Source organism: Gobio gobio (assembly GCF_949357685.1).
Source record: "Gobio gobio genome assembly, chromosome: 2".
NCBI lineage: Eukaryota > Metazoa > Chordata > Actinopteri > Cypriniformes > Gobionidae > Gobio > Gobio gobio.
The window spans coordinates 12,522,534-12,548,019 of record NC_137098.1 but is presented as its reverse complement, the minus strand read 5'-3'; the positions used below and the strand labels follow the sequence as shown (position 1 = coordinate 12,548,019).

General features: G+C 40.6%; 1 protein-coding gene across 6 annotated transcripts in view; it reads left to right on the top strand.

Moving 5' to 3' along the window:
* The window catches only part of ppargc1a (peroxisome proliferator-activated receptor gamma, coactivator 1 alpha), a 43,542-nt gene that overhangs the window by 6,524 nt on the left and 11,532 nt on the right, over window positions 1–25,486 (top strand). The window contains exons 3-9 of one of the 6 annotated variants that reach the window (XM_079809504.1): window positions 15,097–15,288; window positions 16,271–16,393; window positions 17,124–17,487; window positions 19,154–19,199; window positions 19,381–19,454; window positions 23,081–24,104; window positions 25,239–25,331. In XM_079809504.1, the coding sequence (XP_079665630.1) occupies window positions 15,097–15,288; window positions 16,271–16,393; window positions 17,124–17,487; window positions 19,154–19,199; window positions 19,381–19,454; window positions 23,081–24,104; window positions 25,239–25,331 (1,916 nt within the window). Of the gene's footprint in view, window positions 1–15,093; window positions 15,289–16,270; window positions 16,430–17,123; window positions 18,331–19,153; window positions 19,200–19,380; window positions 19,455–23,080; window positions 24,105–25,238; window positions 25,332–25,486 lie in introns of all 6 variants that reach the window. The other 5 variants (XM_079809500.1, XM_079809503.1, XM_079809501.1 and 2 more) reach the window with 5 other exon arrangements.

The following is a 25,486-nucleotide window of genomic DNA, read 5'->3' as shown; positions in this document are numbered from 1 at the left end:
AACAGCAAACTTGCAGCTCCGGTTGTAATGAAACGATTTATCTTGAACTCTGTCATGGAAACTAGCATGTATAAACCGTAATTAAATAATTGAATAATCAATTAAAAAGGAATTTATATGATATTACGCTGTGGCCACATTGGACCAGCGGTTTGAAAAATGAATGGATGGATGATAGAGCTGCAGGACGTGGGAATTCATTCAGCGCAACTATCACTGTGCATTATGGGTATTCTCTTGCCGTTGAGCGTACATCGGTTGTACACTCGGTTCATTGTGGGATTGAATGGTCCTGTCCCAAATGGCACACTTAAATGCACTTTCGTTCAATGGCTGCCACGTGCGGGTGTCCGTTAAGTCCACGAGAACACAGGATGTCCCATTTATCATTTTCAATCTCAGAAGGGTGCTGCGAGCACCCCCTTTGCAGTTGATATGCGCCCTCGATGCACACTTTTGCCGAGCACGCACTGATGGTCATGAAAGTGCAGACTCGTAGGAAGACCGCAAGGGTTTAGGGTGCGGGCACCACTACAAATGGCTGTTCCCTTAAACAGTGCCCAATTCAGGGGGTGATTTTGGACACAGATCCTTCTTTACTGCAGACTTCAGTTCCAACCCTGCTCCAACACACCTGCCTGTAATTTTCAAGTAACCCTGAACACCTTGGTTGAGGTGTATTTGATTGGGGCTGGAACTGAACTCTGCAGAATGGTAGCTCTCCAGGAGCAGGCTGCGTCCAAAAGCTTAAAAATGCTGCCTTCGGAGAATGCATCCAGGCATGTCCATATCCAATGTTAGCTTCACTTCCTGTCTCCTGAGAGACCTTCATCTGATCCATTTTTGAAGGCAGCATAGATGTATCCTTCGCTGCCTTTGATATCCCACAATCCAATGCTTTCCATTCTGTGACAGTTGAGCTAAAAATAAAGATGGCTTCTGAACGTTGCGGTTGGTGGTCAGTTAGTGTGTAAATGCATGTTTTTGACCACAGTTTTCCACTTCTGATGTCATTTCTAACTAAATTATTATTGTATTAATTCAATATTTGCTTGGTTATCACCAAAGTTTGCTCTATTTTGCTGTAGATCATTAAAACCTTATGCTGCCTCAGAAAAATGTCTGAAATCAGTTTCGTGAGGTACCTTTGTGCCCAAACGCTACCTACAAACTCTGCCTGATAAGGCAGCGAGGCAACAAGTCAGTCTTTTGTTGAGGCTCATATTTGTTATGTCAGGCATTTATGACTTCTATAGTATGATATAGAACATGGAGCTCATACTGGAGGAGGGAAAAAAAATCTATTTTATTCAGAGGCCCAAACTGAGCAAAAATATCCTGATATTTGTATAGCCGAAAAGTACGATGAAATTCAGACGTACATAAAATTGATATAACGGCAATAGTATGTCTCAGTAAGATGATATAAAAAAAATGCTTAGTTTTATGATCAAAAAGCTGTAGTTTTTATTATGGGAGGCAAAACATATAATGCAGTGCAATACAATGATGATTGAGAGATGAACAAATAAATGTTTGCTTCAATCCAGTAAATGTTCATCTTGAAATATTAGATTTCACGGCAAAAAGACATGGCAAGGGGGACGTTTTATAATTTTACTAAAAGGCCTTTTACGTGCTAAAAAATGCATAAACTATTGTAAAGGGAAAATGATTACACACTATCAATCTATGTAGTAGACTGTGTAAACAGGTTTTTCAGCAAAGTTTTGATTATGGCGATAATTTAGAGGACTAAGAAATTTGCATATCAAATATGATTCAGTTGGCTTAATGCTAAAGCAGACAATTACAGCTGCATATACATGAAAGCACGACAAATATGCTTACGTATATTCGGATATGCACAACAGACACACGCTTGCATGGGACACAAAGCATTTCTCAGTATTATGATTCATTATTTCATGTCTTGCGCTTTCCTGACATTTTGTACATGATGTTCCATTATTGCAGGGCCGTGTGGGGCAAGCCGGCAGGCAGATGATAGTGAGCGATAGCAGCGGGCAGGGAAACGCAGCCTAGAGATTTTGTGTGACGTGACGGCTTATGCCTTTCAGTGGCAGTTCAGCCCTAGTTATCAAGCCCATCTCAGGGGCTAAAATGGATCTCTGGAGGTGGGGGCCGACAGGCAGCTCGCTTTGCCCCAGGGAGAGGACCTGACAGCGTGGTCAGCCTGTCACCGGCAGCCCCTTCTCTCGGGAACAGGGCCGTGGGGAGGTTAGAAGCACTCAGACATGTAAAACCATGTTTTGAGTCAAATAAATTTGCTCTTTTAGGCGTAGGTTGAAAGTGTAGGGATGCTACATTTATATTGAGCCACTTGTTATCCACTAAATGGAACATTTAATTCTCACGCATGGTGATAAATGTGAGGCTGTGCACAAGTTTATCATACAGGATGCTATCTTACCTTTTTTCAGGAATTGTAAGTATACAAATTTGCATTAAGTTGCCAATAGTTCAATGTAATTCTGCTCTCAACTCCAGCAGTCCTGTGACTAAAACGTTTCTTATAATGTCGCCTTGATCCCCCTCTCATTTGAAAAACAGGTGACTGGAGTGCAACATGCTGTCTTTTTGATGGCCTTTAGCTCTGAATCCTGGCAAGAGTTCTCACTGTTCTCTCCACTGCACGGACAATGTGTGGAATGGAACACTCCCTGACTCCAAGTGATTGCAGAGGGCTTTTATTTTAAGGCCTCTTGACACCTAGTCAAAATAAATCCCTATTTAAGACTGTACTGTATTAGGTCATCCAATAAGGGCTGTGTAGTCGGGTCGTGTGATGTTTATATCCAAACACTAAACTATGCTGCCAACGAGTGTTTGGAATTACAACTTGGTCGTGGGGTGAAAGCACTGGCTGTGCTTTGTAAGGTGAGTGCAGTTCCTGATGACCGGTCAAAATTTTGACCAGACTTTGACCCATCAATAAGTGGTGAGCCAAAGTGTGTGTGTTTGGGCGGGGGTTGGATGTCTGTGAAAGCGAACCCGCATTTTAATTGCTGAAATAAATCACACGCACACCCAAGTACACACATTCGCTTAGACATAAACACATCCATGCAAACAAGTCCTATTTGCTTCTTGCTTGTATAGTAATTTGTAAATCTATCAAACAGAAACCTAGAGCAACAGCAAGGAACCGTGATTGATAAAATCGGCCAAATGTACTGTAGGCCTACATCTCTCAGAAGACAGAAAAAAATGCTCACAAGCACATCCACGCCAAGACACACACGCACATGGTGTTAACGGTGACTGCTGATGGCTTCGCATTTTTAATTTGCAAATTTATGCTGACATTTGAAAACACACCATCAGTTTAGCTGCACAAGTTCAGCTGGGCCAAGCATATTATCATTTTGTGCTGTATAATGTGATTTCCTCAAGTGAACACTTACATGCACGCGCATTCACACACGCACCACACTTTGACTTATCTTCCGACAGTGCCTATTGAAACGAAGACAGTTTGCATGTTTGGTGTCGGCCTCCTCAAAAGCCCCCACTAAAGCTTCTTTGTGTCCAGTGTTATTTTAGAATGATTTATATACTGTACTTTTATAGTATTTCATTATATTTTGAATTAGCTTTATTACATTTTCAGTTTGTTATATGTTATATATGTTAATTTCTGTGGTCGTGGCTCCTAAACAGTGGTCCTACATCATACAGTGAGAGAGGTTCAAAGACAGCCGTTGTCAAGACATGAACAACATGAAATGGCGTATTGATAAACGCGACATGACGCTAAAACTTAAAACTATTACCTCGAGCTGCATGTGCAAAAATGGCATGCCATGGCTCTTTTCCCTAGCCATGCACACGTCCATATTCTCCTCTTTCACTTCCTCCTATTTTTTTCAGCGCACATAAAAAACACAATTGCCAAAGTGCGATCCATCTTGTTCTATTTTTTTAGCACTAGGAAATGCTGATTATGTTTCTATACTAACTTGCATGGCAGCCTTCGATTCAATAGGTATCATCATCGTACAGTCTACATACATGTCGTACCCGAGTTTATTAGATCCACGTCGTACAGTGTGATTTGTAATGTCATAACACACATATTTGAGGCCTTGGAGTCTTTATTAACCTCTTATGCTCTGGGACCATTTTGGGGGATTTCCGCCTGGATTTGGCCTACCCAAAATGAAAAGCTTCCCATACCCTCATACAGTGGTCTAAATACACAATTTTGGTGTCATTTTACAGGACACCCTTTGAAGTTACATAAACCACTGCTAAAAGTGATAAACATAAGTATATGTTGGCTGAGCTGTAATAACCTAACGAAATGAATACTACCCAAGGAAACTATTAAAAATCATTTTCGGTAAACAAAATAAAGCTGAAAGAGTAAAATATACAAATATTAGATGAAAAACTTGACACAAACTGGTATTTGTTGTTATTATTTAAAATGTAATCATCAATAATGGTTCGAAGCACAAATTATATTGTTATTCGTATCTATAGCAGCTAATGAATCGGCTAATAAAACCTAAAAAACTTAAAACAAAAATATTTTTTTTGTTACCCTGGCAGCTAATTGATAAAAATAAGCTAAAGTACTAAAACTGAAATAAAAATAAATTAAAGCAAGATGAATGATAACATGGCAAAAGCACATAACAAAACGCCACGATTGGTTATCTTTCGTTTGGGATGTGCCGGGTATTACACACCAAAGGAATACCAAAAATGTGCACTGTTGGGGGTACCACGATTTGGAACAACTCGTTTAGTTGTTATATCTCTTATTTTGCACTGGCTGCAGTTATATTTAGGTATACACCATGGCTCAATCTTGCTCCCAGAGGGCCAGCTTCCTCCAACACACCTGCCTGGAGGTTTATAGTGACCCTGAAGACCTTGATTAGCTGGTTAAGGTGTGTTTAATTAGGGTTGGAGTTGAGCTCTGCAGGATGCCGGATTGGACGTCCCTAGTATAGGTAGTATTTTCCTGGAGCATACACCGATCATTCTACGCGATGCTGCTTCAAGTTGAACAAGCCTAATGTCTATGAGAGCAGTTGCACTGGTGCCACCATTGGGCAATGCAGTTAATTGGTTAGGACTGTTTTGTCACATTTTTGGAGCGTTTGACTTCCTGTGTTTCGCATATGCAGTGAATCACAAAAAGACTTTTGCAGTCGTAACAGGGTGACCACTTAGTTGCAATGGTTGTGAAATGCAACAGAACCCTGTCATCAATAAGAAACCTCTGAGGTTGAGAAGCTTGTCAAACAACCGTCTGAATTCCAGTGGGCATAAGCAAATTTATTCACTTTGCAGTGAAGGGAGGGGGGAAAGCAAGGGGGTGCAAGGAGGAGGGAAAGAAGAGGGAGGGTAACATCACTTGCAGTTGGAAAATTGTCCCTGCAGGGCATGTTTGGAGAAGCACAAGTTAACATAAAGCTTGTTGCTCTGCTTGCCTGCGTAGTCTTGCATTCTGCTTCTTTCTCAGGCTCTGGTTTCCTGTCCTGTATTCATTTCCATGCTTCTGTCATTTTTCTCTGTCCGTACACACATCTTTTATTCTTTCATGCTTGCTTTCCCATCTCTTGCTCTCTAAAGTGTTGGTTGCATGTGGGACCTTTCTTCAGTGGCCTGTAGCATCAGCTGATCTTCATTCTTAGCCACCTGATGCTCATCACAGACCCAATTTAACACCCCACACACACCTGTGAAGGAGAGAGAATATGGGGAATCTGTTACCAAGGGAAATAGAAGTCTGTGTTTGCAAGAGAAAGAGTTTTTTTTTATTATTATATATTATATTTTGCGCCTGTTATTGGTATTTAATGACATAATTAAATATATATACATTTCTTTGTTAATATCTTAGTGAAATCTTACTGATATTATTAGTGATGTTCGTCAACCAAAAGGTATTTGGCTGAAAATTAATTTTTGAATTCTACTGAAACCATTGACGGAAATGTTTAATTAGTGCTTCTCCAATGGCAAGTTTTCTGTCAATAATATTGTCAATTTTTCATGAACGGCAGGAAAACCATTGTCCATAGCTTGTGAGTCAACTAGAAAAAAATATCATTAAAAATTTGCTTAATTGATTATTAAATAAAATTTTTATATGCAAAATAAAAAAATAATAATTTCACTGTTTCTGTAAAAAAAGAAAATATTAATAATTTTGGTGCATCACTTTATGTTAGTATAAATTACATTGTTGGTGCTTTTGACACTTTGGACGAAACACACACAAACTTATTGAAGTCTGAAGTCAGAATGAAGTCAGATGATCTAAAAAAAATTAAATTTGCCATTTGAAATCAAACTATTTCCAACAGTATAACTCTGAAATTTACATTTTCTTTGCTGTTTCGAAGCCTTTTTTTTTTTTTGTTCCTAAAATGTTGGTGCATCACTAGCTGAAACGTTTCCTGTAACTTTGTGATCACAGAATTTCATTGAAGGGGGAGAGTTTGAATTAATAACTGCGACATCACTACATCCGTAATTTGCTGCATGTTGATAAAGTGCAAAAAGGCACAGAAAAACACACTCTTTTTCTCTAAATATATCTTGACACAGACTTGCTCAGTTATTTTTGTAGAGTATGAAATGAACCTTGTTTTAGCGCAAGGCTTGATTGACAGGTGAGTAGGAGTTTTTTTCTGGAGCATATGAGGACGGATTACACTACAAATGCAATGTGTTTGCATGCATTTCAGACTACCTCTGAGTGAACTGATACCATGATATTCTTTAAAGTACTTTGGAGTACCTTGCGCATATCTTGGTATATAAAGAACCACGGCATATGCTGCATCAAAGAATTATCATGCTACAGCCACAGTACTCTGATTACAAATTTGATCTAATTCCTTAAAGCCACCGGTATGAATTTAAGCTTTAATCTTAACACATATCTCCTGCGTTTGTGAGTGTGTGTACAGCATGTTTGTATTGTTCAAATGGTTGTTACAAGGTTTGCTTCCTTTGCTCTGGGACACACTGTGTTCTACCAGTTGAGTGTCAGCTGATGGCCGCTACCCAGAACTGAAGCACCACAGGTGGTGTCACACATGAGACCGTTTTTCCATGTCTGGGGACAAGTTATACATGGGGCTTTCCTTGGACATGGTGTACAGCCTCTTAACTCCTGTTTTACGAGTCTGGCTTAGACAGCTTGTGGTGGAAGTTGCACTGATCTAGTGCCAAAATTCATCACGTCATGATAAATATCATGCATCGGCAGTACAACCAGTACTATCTGAGGATTTAATGGTGGCATATATTATGTGGATAATTGTGACAATATCGTGTCACAATATCACAATACAAAAATGCAAAAATATGTATTGTTTATAGCTTCAAATATGTGACCCTTGACCCCAAAACCAGTCATAAGTGTCAAAATCTAGAATCTGAGGGTGCAAAAAAATCTAAATATTGAGAAAATCGCCTTTAAAGTTGTCCAAATGAAGTCCTTAGCAAGGCATATGTATATATTTACAATAAGAAATTTGCAAAATATCTTCATGGAACATGATCTTTACTTAATATCCTAATGATTTTTGGCATAAAAGAAAAATGATAATTTTGACCCACACAATGTATTGTTGGCTATTGCCACAAATATATCCGTGCGACTTATGACTGGTTTTGTGGTCCAGGGTCATATTGGTGCATCAAATATGATAAAAAGGTCACACATTTGTGCTTGCTTGTTTATTATTACTAAATGAAAAATGAAATAGATTATTTAATAACATGCAATATTTAAAACTGTTCAAATGTATCCAAGCATATGTGTCTAAAATAATTCAGTATTTTTAGCTAAGCAGCATCATGAATTTTTCTATTCTGGTGTCACCATTGCCTTATACACCAAGTCCAAACCTATTCAAGCCTATTCCTGATTGAATACCAAATTTATAATTTTAATGAACAGTACTTTTGTTAACTGTTTATCATACATTTTTTACTTTATTTTGGTTTTGTTTAAAGTATCGTGAGAGTATCGTATCGTGAGATGAGTTAAGTCTATCAAACTGAAATGAGTGTATTGTTACACCCCTACTGATCATTTTGAATGGCTTTGTATGTACGTGCCACAAACATAAGCTTCACAGTGTTGTGTGCATTGATGTGTAAAAGCATCCAAACACACACACACACACACACGCAGTCGCCCTGTACAGTAATATTCACATTTTGTAACATGTCACCAGTCGTAAGTGCGGGATAACCATTGTAGGCTATTTTTAGTCTGGGACGGTAATCTCTTCTAAGAGCCTTTCAGGGCCCGTCTCTTTCTAACCTGGCCGGAAATGCTAAGCCAATAAGCCCCAGGCGTCTGGCTCAACTCTAGGCCGGGAGAGAAAGTGAGTCCCGGTGCAGGCGTTTCCTGGATTATTTAATACTTCAGCATTGCAGGGAGGGGGAGTTTGAATCTCTGAATTCCAGGAATGCTGGTTCTTTTAGGGCTTATGCGCTGCAGGGTACAGCGTGTTTTGGACATAGCTTAGTGACGTCACACTGCACAATTTTATGGAGTGGGTCAATTAACAAACAAATGCTACATTTCTGCAATGACGAATGAGCTGATTGGGTGCATTGTAGACTTGCATGGGCACTTTTTATAATAGCTCTGTTTGCATGGCAAAATGAACCACTGTGACATATTCCTAATTTTGGATTGAGGATTCGTTTTCCATTTGCCATGAGACTGCGGTTTCCAGTCTCATTCCTCCATCCATCTGTAGTTCATCCTTTTATTCACATATTCATCAATGATATTAAGTGTGAAAATGAATATTTCAGTGCTGTACAGAAATATTATTCTTTTTAAGTGCACACTTGTGCAAATTTCATTTTGGTTGGTGTTTTATTTGTGGCCCAGGCCAAGACCTTTTAAAGGTTTACATGCATAAACAGTGCCTCCAAAAGTTTAGAAAAACTTCATCATCTCTTGGCATAGATGCATTTTGAAGTAATTTGTAATTATCTTTGAAGACCAGCAGATGATTACAAAATAAAGGCAATGTAGACATAGGCAATAGTCAATATAGTGCCCCTTTGGTAGCTGTGATGCCTGATTGCTGGATTAAACTTAACCAGATGTATTTCAAATAAAGAATTGGGTCAGACTCAGCACACCTTATAGCTTTACTGATTGATTGCCAATTAGAATAGAACACAGTGTAGAGATTTACATTTACATGTATTAATTTAGCAGACACTTTTACCCAAAGCATTTTACAAATGGGGAATACAAGAAGCAAATCATCCCCATGAAATCAAAATTGAAGTTTTTTCAATCTTAGTATGAATATATTAGCCTTACTGTTGTCTATAAGCTAGTGTGCTCCAAAACAATGACAAATTTCACATTTAAAATATATAAGCATTCAAAACTTGCAGTCTCTCACTTCCGCCAATATGGATCAATGATTTTGATGACATCACTCTGCACTTCAGGTCCTCACCAGATTTTCTGTCCAAACAAATGCTTTCTAGAATCTGAGGCGTCCCGCCCGCGACATTATAAATAGACACTGAACACTGCAGCTAAAATCAATTTTCTACTTGGTGAATGGCACATAGTGTACTATATAGGGGATGGGGAACGATTCAGACAGTGTAAATATGCTTTCCATTGGGGCGAATGAAGTCTGGTTTCACGTTAGCGTCACGCAAACCTCCACAGCGCACACACAGTCTGCTCCAGTCCAGAGACATGATAGCACAGAGCGGATTGTATGGACGAGTCAGCGTATCGGACCCGTTTGAATTATGCATAGAATGCTATATTTGAAAGAGATATGGTGGAGATTAGGAGGAAACTGCTGCTTTACAGAGCTCAACAGCTCTGGCCGAGCTGATATAAACAAAGCGCTATTGGCTATTTTAAAAAAGGGGAGGAGCTGTTTGATATGTCCCGCTCTGTCTTCCTGCTTTTTAAGTGGAAATTACGTCAACACATTGAATATTGCTATGCGTTTCAAGGCACTTCGGTCGGCCTTTAAGGAGGCAATAACACAAGAAATGCTAGCAATACAAAGTTTCAAGAATTGTACAGAATAGGGATCATTTATAAATAGCTCTTGTATTTTTCTAGGTTCTGGATCTAATCATTTTTATTTAATTTTATTATATATCTTTATTTAAATATGTTTTCATTATTTAGGCTGCAAAGTGATGATCCAGATTTATGCTGATATTGTCCAAAATTTGTATTGTACATGCATACAAACAGAAAAAAAGGGGGAAAAAAGCATGTTTGCAAAGTGCAATGGGAATAATCGTCTCTCAAAGTCAAGGTCTGGTAGATCTTCGCTCACCTACAGGAGATGGAAGTCAAGGTAAAAGATAATGCATTTATTTAGTAATCAGCAAATAGCTTCCATCCAGTAGGGTGAGAGCATTGCAGTGGGTTCTGATAAGATCATTTGCTTTCAGGTGTTTTGCTGGCTACTGTACTCAGCATTGAGTGTAAATTGAATAGCATGACCTTTTGCAGCCGAATCAAATTGACTGCATTTCCACACACATTTGATGGTTTCAATTACCATACATTTTTTGATATTGGAGTCTGTAACCTCACTCATTCCTCACGGATACTCGAATGAGAGCAGGTGTTCATGATAAAACACGCACGCATGCAGAAAGGCAATCGGTAAGCGCATTTTTGCTCTCTACTTACATACAGACGTATTCAGGCAATTGACCCTTGTGCAGTTAACACGTATGCTTTATTAGAGAAACAGAACTATAGTCTCGTCTTTCTCCTTTGTTGTCGCTCCTCCGCGTGCATGGTGCAGTGGCGGTGATGATGTGCCCTGCTGCTGATATCAGGGTGACAAATGACGAGCCGCCCTGCGGTTTGTTGCACATAAGCCTGCCAACAGCCGAAAGGTCAGAAGGGGATTCGGAGGGTAACAAAGCACTTTTAACAAGAGAAGAGGGTGACTTTACATGCTTAAATGCCAGCTTTTTTTATGTCCACGTTTCTACATGCATGGCTGTTCCTCTGTTCCCATTGGAATGAAACAGGACTCTCTTTCCTTTCATCCTTGCTTGCATTTTCTTAGGCTGTCTAGCACATCATAGCATGATCACCATCCTGTATATGTTTATTCTCACAAGATTGCCTACCTGCAGATTTGCCACCTCAGACTTAAGCGAGGTTCTGTTCACATGCACGTTTCAAAAAGGAGTAGAAATGTGTGGGGTTTTTTTCTCTTCGTCACTGCATTGAAATATTTAGACTCCTGCTCTTTAGGAATCCAAGCACCCTGGTGTCAGCATTATTGGGCATGTTTCTAAAATAAGTAGCGCATCAATATGTCTGAGCACCAACAACTAAGTTTATTCTAATTGTATTAGATACAGAGCTGTGGACCATCTGTTGCACCACAGCTAAGAAACAGCATGCAAACTCCCCTTTCTCTCTTCATGTTCAGTGCATCCATTTCGATTATGTCAGTTTGTTGTAGTCCCTTTTTATCTCTTTCACTTTGTGTCTTTCTATCATCTCTCAGTAGAAACTGCTTGTTTGTGGTTCTGAATATCAGGTTATGCGCACTTGCAACCACATATAAATTAGCAGTATTACATTTAAATTTCCCTCTGATTACTCTTCACAAGTATGCATTATTCTGATTGTTAAATAAGCAATGGTTCCTGTTGCTGATGAGTTTGATTAGTACCTGTTCAAGCTTCTGATTGTGGTGTTCAGACAGAGTCAGGGGGGTGGTAATGTTGGTGAGGGTTATGAAAAGTTAATCTTTGCCATACTCCGTCTCTCTGTGATCATTGCCTCTGGAGCAGGCATGCCCCGGTGCCCAGCTTGCAGGATCATTTGCGGGGGAAATGAGGTTTGAAATAGTTCTAGTGATTCCACTGGCAGAATCCTATTTTTGAGTATGACATATGACTGCTGTGCCATTTACGTATACTGTGACACAATCTGGTTAGGCTTATTGAGGGGGGTTTACATTGGAATGTTTTGGATAATGTCAATATGATGTGTGACATAGGTATGATGGTCTTTTTTATTGAAGTTCTTGATTTGGACAAGAATGTCTTTGGTGACCATGAATTAAATCGGTGTCATATTTAGTGCTCTGTACCATGATTCTCTCTCTCTCTTCCTACCCAAAATGCTATGACTAGGCTCCGCTCACGTAGTGCAGCATGTTACTTGGATTTATTAGCTGTGGAATCAGAGGTAAACTGATAATACCATTGTCTATACTCTATGAGAAGCCCAACTAATAATCATTCTCTCTTTCCATAAGGCCTATAAAACTTCAAAATTAGATTTTATACAACCTGCATTGGAAGTTTGTCTTTAGGAACTGTGCTTTTCAAGTTAAAATGTTATAAGAATTTCTTATTTCCAATTATGCAATTCTCCATCCTGCTTACCAACTCTATAATTCAGAATTTGAACTGAAATTTAAACGGCATTCTTAATCCAGTTCTGAATGGCATACAAACCTTGTTTGTGTCACAGCATGAAATTATAGACAAATTATAGACAAATAATTGAACTTTAAGAATAAAAAGAGAATGATGGATTTTTCTATCTTCCCTTTAAACTTTTCCTAGACATAGTCTAGGTCATTTAATGTCTTCCTTGTGATGGTGCAAGGCTTTGGTTGTAAAACCCACTCTGAGTAATTGACTTTCTAGGTTTTATTACCTGCAGAGTTTCCCTTCTCTGTCATGGCGGAGATGCAAGGCCGTAGACACAGAAAATACGAACCTAATATTTTACTATCTTTTTTAATTCTTTCGTTACCTGTGGGGTATTCGCTCAGATTCCCGTATGATATTGGATGGATTTTTGCAGTGAAGTTAATTATGGGGGTAAATTAGAGGGTGAAAGAAAAGGACCATGCTACCTGTTATCAGTGGCATAAGTTATATCTCAGAAATACAATGGCTTAGGTGGATCTCAATAAAAGAGTTAAAGCAAGGACGATTTCAAAGACATCCTGTCTGATAACAAAAGAGCGCACCTGATAATGAATGACTGGTGAATGCTGGCATGCCTCTGAAGTACTGGGGAAAGGAGGGGAGCTAGATGGAGTGTGACTGCCGAGTGCTTGCCAGTGTGTTTTATGGCTAATTGAAGCATTTGTGGTAAAACAGCCATGAATGGCACCCCTTAGAATTAGAGCAGGTTAATATATTGTGATCCCACAATTAGCCCACGATTGTTAAGATCTGTTTAATTTGGTGGGGTCCATTAAGCGGAATGGGAAAGGTCCATTCTATTTTTCTTCCCTTCTTACTCAAGGCCATTTCTCTTTGGAGCTGCCAGAGGCAATCGATGGCTGCAGACACGGCTCCAGAGGTTGCCAGGCAAATCCGACCACTCTGGCACTGGGCTAGATGTACTTTGCAAGTGTTGGTTACACTTTGAATTATGTGTCTGAACGGAGGACAAAGGTTATTGAGCCTGTTCCATAGAATACTGAGAGATAACCAATGTTGTAAGAGGAGTGGAGGTTTTGGCAGAACTTTTGATTGCTGTATAAACCCTGGAGCACCCTCTGTCGTTCTAGATAAAGTCTGATCTAGAGTTCACGCTTAACAAGTAGTTTTACTAACCACTAGTCCTTATTTGCATGCATGCTGCTATTGAGAAAACTGTTTCTGTCAAGAAAATCCTCAAATGAATAAAACCTTTTCCCTGTAAATCAAATGATGAGCATCTATGGCAAGTCATCCTGAATAACCGGGATTATAATTAGCTGGAAGGAAATGCTTATTGTTATTGCCCTCTGTTTTAGTGGCTGCCTGGGTTTTTATGAAGTTGCAGAAGACAAATTGCGGGAGACAGCAAAAGCGTAGCTCAAAGAAAGGACATTATTAGCCATCCATTAAATGGCAGCAGGCTAAGTCACAGGCTGTGAATTTCTTTCTAGCTGCTTAACGTCAGAACTCAGGTGTCCCTGTGAATGTTTTGTTATCTCTCGGAAATATGCGCTGTTATCCAATCCAATACAGAATTAGGAAACATGTCCCAAGGAGGGCATTATGAACCCGAGAGTGAAGCCGGGCTTAGTATTTCCTCCCTGTCAGTGCAGTAATCAAACGTTAGCACTATCAGTGCTGAAATCTCTTAAATGGAGTGAGATAAGTAAAATGGCCTTGTTTTGATGTCTCAAAAGCTGCTCCCGTGAGCATAGGGAGATGCTGGTGTGTAATCGTGGGAAACTATTAATAGAAAAGGGATCAAACGGGGTGATCGTTGCACATGGGACTGGAGGCTAAGCAATGCAACACTTCTATCTAAAGAGGACAGTCCCCCTGCAGCCACCACGATTGTGCCCGAATGCTATCAGCAAGCGATGCTAATCCTGTGGTGTGCTTAAAAGGATTTGTTCTTGTTGGCCTGCATTCGCCACATCCCCCAGCAATTTTGGTGTTTATCTTTTGCAATTGCTAAGTCCCGTGGGTTTTGGTGCTGGAACTTCCAGTGCCTGTGACTTTCCACAGCCACTGCTCTACAGATACTGCCCCTTCTGCATTACCATCTGCAGAAGAGACAGAGATGGGAACATCAAAGACTGGAAGCAGCGTTTAGCGTTTAGCATTTGTTTCTGTAATCGCACTTCATATGCTCAAAAAATATTGCATCTATTTCAGTTCACAATAAGGCTTCTTATCTATGGATTGCCAGCTTGAATTTTGTTGATGAGCCATTTGAGATGTCTGAGTTGGGGATTGGAGGAACTTAACTTCCCTCTTATTGTTTCTTACCTCTTTCTCGCTACTTCCCTGGGTAGTTGCTGTGTGTCAGCTCAGTTAATGGGTTTCTTAGGGGAGATATTATTTTGGTCCAGTAAGCTGCATGTTTAATGTATGACTGACAGTGCTGACTCATGTGGCTTAGGCAATTTGTAGTTGAAAGAGATTTTGTAGTTAAAAAAAGTGTATGCAGCAAAAAAAAAAAATCTCCATCCTCTATTAGCGATTATGGAGCACTGCTCCACCCAGTCTGAAAAAAAAATCGACTTCTCCAGACTAAAATGTCCTATTTTCTCTTTCCCCTTTTCTTTTCTACCCCTTAAGAAGATAGATGAGGAAAATGAGGCCAACTTGCTGGCAGTGCTCACAGAAACCCTGGACAGTATCCCAGTGGACGAAGACGGTTTGCCTTCGTTCGAGGCCCTGGCAGATGGGGACGTGACCAATGCCAGTGATCAGAGCTGTCCTTCCACCCCCGATGGCTCGCCATGCACCCCAGAGCCAGAGGAGCCTTCCCTGGTAAGAGACGCTCCTCCCGTGCTTCCTGTGTGCCCAATCCTATTGTGCCATGAAGCATGGCCCTCTCATTCTGTTTCCTTCCCTCGCTTTTTCTCTGTCCCAAAGTGTTTCACTTTCCCTGACTCCTTCTGTCTGGTCTTCACTAGCACCAGATAAGGAGATGCTGCAGGCCTGTCACCAAAAATGGGTACAGACTCGCCAGACAGCATCTCTGGCAGCCTCCTATTGATGTCTGCACAGAACATAACCACAGCACTGTTGAAAAAGCAGATCAAAGTAGATCAGTGTTCCTGAGGTGTTAATTGCATTGTTCATTACTGCAAAAAGGAACATGCACAACACTGTCAAGCTGAAGTAATGAAAAATATGCTGAAAGAATTGAATTTAATCAAGTAGACTATTTTAATCTGCATTTTCTCTAATGAACCAGCAGTAAACAGCTAAAGATGAAATCCACAAAGCATTTGTTTTGTTGTGAATTTGCACATTAATGTTCATCACATCAGAATTCATAAACTTACATTACATAAACTTAGATTCTGAGTATGACAGAAAAAAACATTGCACCTTCTCTGCTTGACGTACTGCCTACAAAATGAAATCCTTAAAAAGTTTGTAGCCCACATATACAGTCATATATTGCTTAATTTTCTCCAAAACATCCACATTATATGCTGTCATCAAATACATTCACAAGATGCTTACAGAGGGAATCTCATGAAAAATGTAAATAGCTTGCAAAAGACAATATTCACAAACAACTGAGCATGGTGCATGGTAGCAACGCCATGGTCATGGGTTTGAATCTCAGAAAATGCATGAACCAATAAACTGTACACATTGGATGCAATTTAAGTCACTTTGGATAAAAGCATCATAATGCATAATGCACCAAATGCATAAATGTAATGCAAATATTGTTTGGAGTTCTTTGCATTTTGTATTATAATCCTTATGATCTGTTTCTCTGCTCTGTTTGTAGCTGAAGAAGCTCCTCCTGGCGCCTGCTAACTCCCAGCTCAGCTATAATCAATACCCAGGTGGCAAGGCACAGAACCATGCAGCCAGCAACCAACGGATCAGACCAACACCTGCTGTTGCCAAGGTAGCTGCTCGCTGCACTTCTTGCATCAAAGGCCTGGTGTGTGAGCTCATCTGCTAGTTTCATGTAATTTTTCCTTTCTGATAAATTATACAAATAGTCTGCTTTCTCCAGGGTGCTAAAGCTTGATTAGGTTGTGTCTGTGACGGAGATGTTGTGGCTGTCTCATCTAAAATTTTGTTACCCTTAATGACGTTTAGGACTTCTGAATGGCACTGAGTCTCATTTCCATGAAAATAGACAATGTTGTGATGTCTTGATAGAATTAGCATTGTTGGTCTCATTGTCACAAAAACTATGATTTATTACCACAGGCCCAGTCATGTTGTAAACCAGAAGAAAAATGTGTAGTTATTTGAGGTGAACATCATGCATAATTCTCTCCCCTTCACACAAACACGCTCACACACATGCGCAACTCGCTTTGAGGAGTTAATTTTCCATAATGACTTTGACTCCTCTGTTTCTGGAGCTCTGCACATGGCAGTATCCCAGAGGACACCGCTGTCTCCTCTTGCTGCTTGCGTGCAGATCTTCCTGGAGCCGTCCCAAGACCTCGTAATTAAGATGATGGGCAAAGCACACTCACATTGCCTTTTGGGAGACTAAACCACCTCTGCGCTAACCCCCTGTTCTAATCTGCCTATGTTACCAGTGTCCCCTGTTACATACCATACTCATTCTGCGCCCTCTCTCTTTCTCTCTCTTTGTCTCTCTGATTCCTGTTCTTTAGACAGAAAACCCCTGGAACAGCAAACCACGAGGGGCCTGTCCCAACCGGTCCATGAGACGCCCTTGCACTGAGCTGCTCAAGTACCTCACCTCTAGTGACGAGGCCTTCCAGACCAAAGCCAGGGAAGCCAAGAGCACCTGGACAGGTTGCGGCAAGGACAGAGGAGGGGCTTGCACCTCTTCCTGCTCATCTTCTTCCTCTCCATCGTCCTCGTCCACCTCCTCTTTCTCATCCCTGTCGTCTTGCTCCTCTTCCACCGCCTCCAAAAAGAAGACATCCTCTGCCTCCCCATCATCACAGCAGCAGCAACAGCAGCAACAGCAGCAGCAGCAGCAGCAGCAGCTGGCATTGCAGGCCCAGCGAGGTGAGAGCCAGGCAGCCAGCACGTGTAGTGTGGCTGGTGAGGGGGCGGGAAAGTGGCGGCGGTGTACTCAAGGGGAGCAATCCGCCCCCGTTGTGCTGTCCCGTGGAGGCGGCTGTGCCCATGCTTGCTCCGGCGAAGAGGGGAGGCTGCCAGGCCTGCAGCCAGCTGTTGACCCAGGCAGCCTGGCCGCTGCCCGCTTTATTAGGTACATGCACTCTTACTCTCTCCCGCCTAGAGAGACGGGTCATGCAGGCAGCTGTGGTCATTGCCTTGAGGCAGGCGGCTTGGCTGAGGCTGGCCATGCTAATAGGCACATCACTGTGACCATTAGGAAAAGGAGGCAAGAGCTAGAGCACCCCATGCTCAGTCAGATGCTCACCTCCAGGCCCAGGCCCAGGCCAGCACGTTACCGGGCTCACCTGCAGTTGCCCAGTGTCCCCCAGAATAAAAGGCGAGATCTACCTGACTTGGCTCCTAGAGTCCAAGAGAGCCATGGACACTTAGAGCAAGCTAGTCGTGAGCACACTAGAAAGACACCTAGTTTACACAAACAAACATTTAGTGTGGCTGACCAGAATGATCTTGAGTGTTTAACAGAGCTTAAATTAGACCTAGAGAGCTGGTTAAACATGCCAGAACAGATGACAGGAGACAGCTTGCATGATCTGGTGGGCCAAGCCGGGGAGGATGTTTTTGAATATGTCATAGGCAGCCCCATGTCATTCTCACAGGGCCTGCCAAGCCCATTGTTCCCAGACTCTTTAGTTCCAGAGCACACGCCCTCCGACTCACAAAAACAGGCACTCTGCAGGCACCTTGATGACCAAGTCCCACCAATGTTAGGTAATCATTGCTGCATCCCTGCCCTCTCTCCTTTGCCTCTCTTCCTTTAACTGCTTCCCAGTTTGACCACACACTAACCCCAGCGCTAACACAAACCTAACATTTACTTGAGAGCGAAAACCGAAGCAGCCAGCCACACCATTCACTCCAAAGGATAAACCTCTGAATTGGCACAAACCTTTGTCTGTAGATTAATTATAAATGAAAGACGAGGTACGCCTGTAACACTTTTAACTATCACGTGCCCAATTTCAAACTCAGATCTATGCTGAAAAGCTTCTTTGTCAGGCTGCCGTAATATAGCTGTCTAACTGAGAGATACTCCCTAGCTGCAGTTGGAGACGGTCGCAGCCTCAGGCAACTGCACACGCTTCCTTGACTCTTCTTTCTTCCTCTGCTTTGGTTTCAATTGCATGCAAAATATCCTCTTGTTAGACATAATTTTAGCAGTATGAAACATTTGTGCCATTCTTTTTCATGTCATAGTCTGTTTTACGTTTTCTACTCATTCTGACTGTTGGAATGTGGTGGACCTTATATGATGGGCTGGGAAACTGCACACATGCCATCACTCCATCCTGCCTCACAAAGTATGCAGTCAGATAAAGACAAAAACTATGGGGTCAAGTTAATCCAACTATTGGTTTTTCTCAAATTTTGTGGCTGGAGATTCATCTAGCCTTTCAGTGCAGGGTTGGATTTGCAACATCACTGCTGTCACTGATTGAGTCTAAGATATTTAGTTGTAGATGTGGACCTGAAATATTTTGGGCACAGTGTGAACTTAGTAAATTAATTACCCATGCTCCTTTGTGTTCTGCAGCCAAACCAACCATCTTGCCACTTCCTTTGACCCCAGAGTCTCCAAAGTAAGTGAGAGAGTTTTTACACAACTTTTGTAGAGCAGACACAATCTGAACTTTAAAAAAAACAACAAACAAAAAAACAAAGATGAGGCATTTTGTTAATTTCATTTCCATTTGTAAGCTCACACAAACACTTTCAGCACTCCATTCCTGTTCTCATACATTTTTCCCCTTTGTGTTGCAGTGACCACAAGGGATCTCCGTTTGAGAACAAAACCATTGAACGCACATTGAGTGTGGAGATCTGTGGAACCCCAGGTAAACAAACACAGGGTCTTTGCTCATAACCAAGAAAAGAAAATTAATGTTGTACCGAAGACAAAAATCCCTTCTTTTCAAAACAAATGAAGACAAATGAATGGCACAAAAGCTCCCTCTTTCCTCCATTTTTCTGATTGTTAGTCTGAAATATCTTGCTGTTTTTTTTATTATCATTCACTACTATAGATAAAAACTTATTTGGCAAAGGGCAAACTCTCCAACAAGCCTTCTTTGATAGTTTAATTAAAGCAAAGAGTTCAAGGTGAACTGATGGAACATGGTCAGAATTTTACACAGTCCTCCTTTGATTACTTTTTCTATTCATTGTGTGATTTATTGAAAGTTTCACTCTTCCCTTTTGAAGAGTTAGTATTCTCTCTTTCTCATTTAGACTCTAATACTTTTTGACTGGGCAGCTCACTGCTTCAATAGATCAGGGATAAATTGTTGTGGCATTATTTTTGTTTTAATTGGTTTTGGCATGCAATTTGGTTTTGCCGATATTATCAGCATCTTTTTTTTTCAGAGAGTCTGGCAATTTGATTAGGGACATTAAGGTAATTTCCTCTGTTAATTCTGCTGCTTATAATTGAGCCAAAGCATTTCTCATGCAATTTAAAGGGTATATATATACAGTCAAACCTAAATGTATTCAGACACCTTCAACATTTTCTCACATTATCACAGTTTATTCACTATAGTTTAGAAAATGGTAATAAAATATGACAAGAAACTGTTTCAGAACAAATTAATCTTGATAATGTCAGATAACTTCGATAGAAAGGTATGTAATGCATCACAATCAACCAATCAGCTGTCAGCTGTTAAATGTAAGTACACAATTAGATAATACCGATTCAGTCAACCAATTACCAAGCAATGCTTGTTCAGTCTGTGGTTTAAAAGGTCGCATTAGCAATTAAAGAAAAAACACTTAAGCAAAACATGGTCTGGTCAAAGTGTCTGAATAATTTTGGTCCCAAATTTGTATACATTTTACTGGTAGTCTAATGTATGAATAATTATTGGGTATAATGTCACAGTTTACTTTATGTTGCTATCCTCACTTACATAAATTAACTATTGTGTCCTGCAACCACTAGTAAAAAATATATTAATGGTGTCTGAATAATCTTTTGGTTTGACTGTGTGTATATATATATATATATATATATATATATATATATATATTATATATATATATATATATATATATATATATATATATATATATATATATATATATATATATATATATATATATATATATATATATATATATATATATATATATATATATATATATATATATATATATATATATATATATATATATGTATATATATATGTATGTGTATTTTCATATATTTATTTTAAAACACATTGGTGTTGACCAAAAGTAATTATATCCAGACGAGGTTTATGTCAGCTGGGGCTGAAACACAACTCTTCAGCAGTTCTCCCCTTTCTCACTTTCTTTCTCTCAGCATAAATCATGCAGGTAATTATTTCTGTATCCCCCATGCTGAGATTAATCATTCCAGGTCAATAAAAACAAAATGGCTGCCCTTTTCCTCTCAAAATGTGTCATGGTGAATGGGCAATTTGGTATTCACTTACTACAAGGTAATGGCCCTCTGTGTACAGATTTGACCTAGCCTGAGGGTACAATGTAACTATGTTTGGTGTATTTGCTCAAACTTGGATTATGTCATAAATGTTTAGAGAAAATACACATTTTTAGGAATTTTCTCACTTCTGCAAGCCATTCGTGTTCTTGTTTCCATGTATTAAAGTGTGTGTTAGCTTTAAGATTAAAGAGTCATGTGAGGTCACCTTTACACCCTCTTATGCAAAGCTAAAGGGTTAATTTATCTCTGTATTTAATGCACAAGCTTGTGCCTACTAACCTGGGGCAAACTCCAGCACTGTTTAATAAAACACTCAGGATTTGGGATTCAGTACTTATTTTAAAACAGCTATGTTGAGGGAAAGTGCTTTGAAGTTGAAATTCTCTGATGAGGATAAGTTTATATTCTCCTAGTGTCTGCTGTCCTAAAGACTATCCTAAGCCCTTCATTCTCATATGTGTTTACTGATGATCATACCAGATTAATTGATTACAAGTCAGTGTAAAGCCGGATGAGACTCTGAAGTCATAAAATAAATTTCCATTAGGGTTTGTGTCATCATGACAGCGGTGTGAGAAGCCATATTTATGGAGCTGCTGAATTAAAAAATGGCCAGGTGTTTCACTGCAGAGCAAAAACACCTTGACACCTGCGGAATAGCCAACGCTATGAAAGTGCCAGATTTAATACCATTCCCTAATCCCCATTCCTCTAATAGATTAACTTGAGCGGGGGTTCCTTTAATTATGGTATCATATGACACCCAGGTCAGTCTATGTTATGCTCCTTGTGTGGCATTTTAAGATTACCACGGGGATCAGTTCTGTAAGCTTTAAGTAATAATTCGTTCAGAGGTCCCTGCGTAATTCACACCCTGCCAGAAACAGACGAGAGAACCCACCGGTATATGATTAGTGTTTGTATCTGTGTGCATTCATCATGGCTGCCTTGAACTGAACAGCACATATTTATGTAATGCTATGTAATGTAATTTATGTAATGTAATGTAAAGGCGATAATAGTCCTTGGTTTATGACCCTTCGTGCATTGTTTTGCCCAGATGGTGTTTGATTGGTGCAGCAGAAGTTCCTTTGGCAGTGCATGCCTTCTTTTCATAGCTCATTGCATTGGCATAATGATAAATTTAGTCAAGGCCACTGTTGTTTTGTATGCCGAATCGGGCTTGTGACGGCTGCAGTACTGTATCCATTTAATTTAGTGATTGACATTGACAGATGAAGAAAGAAAAGGAGATTTTTTTTTTTTTTTTTTTTTGAAATACCTGTTTCAGTATATGGTTGTAAAAGAATGTGATCTTGAAAATATTCAGAAAATGGCTGTAGTTTGATGCACTGAAACTCTTTTTAATCAAAAGAAATAATGAATAGAAAGGTCATAATATGTGTATGAAGCAGGAAAACAGAAATCAGGAGAGATGTTGAAATAGAAAGAAAGAGGGAGAAGTAGAGAAAATTAAAGAGGAACTAACTCCGGTTGTTTGTGCAAGTGCATTATCCATGCCATAAAGCAACACATCTCAAGACTTCCCATATAAATGCCATCTGTTGGCACATAAATCTGTCAAGATGGCTGGGGTTCATGAGGAGAAAAGGTGGCAAAGATGAAGAGAATGACAACAGCTCCTGCATCACTGTGCTTTCATCAGAGTCCCATGAGTGTGGCATTCATGCATCTGTCGAAAGCACCAGCATTATTATAAGATCTGACTCTTTACTTTCTAATGAATTAGGATTGTTTACGGTCTGGAGGAAGTTTAATTGAGTAGCTCTGTCTGTATCACGGTGCAATCTGAGGTCACATTAATCTGTCAGGGTTGCAATAAAATGCAGATAAGGATTAGGTCTAAATGAAAGGGGATATTTTAATCAGGCTCAAGTGTACGCTCGTTCAGTCACTTAGAGACAGACCAAGCACTGTTAAGGAACGTGAGGGATCTCATTTGGTAAATCTTTTGTCTCTTCTTCCCTCCAGGTCTGACACCACCTACCACGCCTCCTCACAAAGCCAGTCAAGAGAACCCTTTCAAACTATCACTCAAAAACAAGCTTTCTTCATGCTCTCCCTCGGCCCTGATAAGCAAAAGGCCCAGGCTGAGCAATGGGGGCTCTTGCCCTCAGCCAACCAGCGGCTCTATTCGGAAGGGCCCAGAGCAGACTGAGCTCTATGCCCAGCTGAGCAAGGCATCCTCTACAATGCCCCTAGGGGGCTTGGAGGAGCGTCGGGGCAAGCGGCCCATGCCCCGCGTCTTTGGCGATCACGACTATTGTCAGTCTACAAGCACAAAACGAGACAGCACCACCACAGCTACAGCGGCAACTGGGCCAACGGAGGGCCGGCATGTGGAATGTAAAGACTCGAACATGCCAACCTCCTCTACTTCTACATCATCATTGTCTTCCGCCTCCCCTTTGTCTTCCTCTCTGGCCAGGCAGCTTCAGGGCCTTTCCCCCACTGCTCAGGACTTGTCCACAGATGCTTACGGACAGGACCACAAGTCCACTTCGGGCTCCAAAACGTCAGTGGATTGCATTTCTGCTGGCAGGAAACTACTTAGGGACCAGGAGATCCGGGAAGAGCTCAACAAGCACTTTGGAAACCCTCAGCAAGCCTTCTATAGCGGGGTAGTGGGAGAGCAGAGGGGCAACCGGCCGCTAGAGGACAGTGACTCTGGGGACGAGTACCCCGGTCTTCTCGGTGACTTCATGCCGGGCCTGCCTGACTTTGAGGACCTGGAGGTAGGCCGGGAGCGCCTGCTCTACTTGGGGGAAGGTTCTCCACTTGAGCTGCTCCTCGAAGGGACGCCCTCCAGCTCCCCTTCTAGCAGTTCATTCTCATGGAGCTCTCTCTCACCTCCTTCCACTCAGCTCTCCCCTCAGCACCTCCGCTGGCCACGCTCCATCTCCCGCTCCCGTTCCTCATCTCACCACAGATGCAGATCCCTCTCCATGTCTCCATACTCCCGCTCTGAGTCTCCCAACAGCCGTTCTCCCTCTTGGTAAGTTCTGATGTGAGCCTACCGCCTGTCTCAGAAACACGTTTACCTAGCAATCTTTTTGGACACAAATCCACATGTCTCAGCAGGAGGGGCTGTAAAGAAGGTAAACATCTTTCTGTGGCTGTCATTGCGATAAAGTGCCAGTCTGGGTCTCACAGCATGGACACCGAAGTCATTACAGCTGATTTTGCACAACCAGAGAAAAATTATATACAGTATACAATAAGCATTGGCTTTGAGAGACACAAGATAAAATGAGCTTGGAAGATAAACAGTCTCTTAGATGGTAAATTGCTCATCTACACACTTCCAACATTCTCGCTGTTACTCCAAATGAGCCATTCCAAACCTGAGTTCAGACATTCGCTCACCATTATAGCGATACACTGACTTTTCATAAATTGCAGAAACACATTCAAAGGAGTTTTGAAGTTTCATTTAGACTTTTTTTTATCACTCATCATTCGCAAGCAGTGCAGATGACAAATACAGTCCAGCAGAGTAATTTCTTGGGCAAACAAGCTTGTGTCACTTGAGGAACTTGGGAGACTTATGGAAGTCTTACATTGTTTCCTCAATGGGCCTTCATCCCTTTAGCTTGAATTTTAGATTAATTTCTCTCCAGCACTCTTTGATGAGGCTCTGCTGTTTTTAGTAGCAGCTGTTGTTTTGCTTGACAGCGTTGCCCGCTCCATCCCTGCGAGATGAAAGAAATGCCCAGTAAGTGATGTCCTGGACACTTTAAAGTGGGTTACATCCAGGTATCATGACAGCAAGACAATTTTTACAGCGCCCCCTTATATGTTTAGTAACACATGATAAAGTGATTGTACTGATGAAGGTTGTTTTTTTTTTTACCCCTTTTTTTAATATCCAGTGACATTGTTCGTGTTTACATGCTCTCGAAACTTCTAAAGGGCTGTATATCTAAACATTGTCCCATCTGCATTGATTTCCGTTTTTTTTATTCCAAGGTTCCTTCTTTATTTCCCTTTTTATTGCTTATGTCTGTTATTTAAAGTTATATATTTCACTTGCTAATGATCCTTTTTAAGGAAAGAAAGTGTTCAGTTGAAGACTAAGGTACTTAAAGTTTTGGTGTTACAATTTTATTTTATTTCTGCCTATACCCAGGTCTCCTCACAAAATGGATGATAGCACTTTTATTCCCAGGATTTATAAAAGCCCTCAGTCCCAGTCTCATTCTATTTTTGGTCGGAGACCCAGGTAAGTGCTTGTGAATAGCAAATGCTTTTCTATTTTTCACTCTTTAATATATTGTGTATAAATGTATGATGCGACACAAAAAAAAAGAGCATATATGCTGATATTAAAGACCTGTACATGAGATAGACTTAAATAAGTGCTACAGGATAATTTAC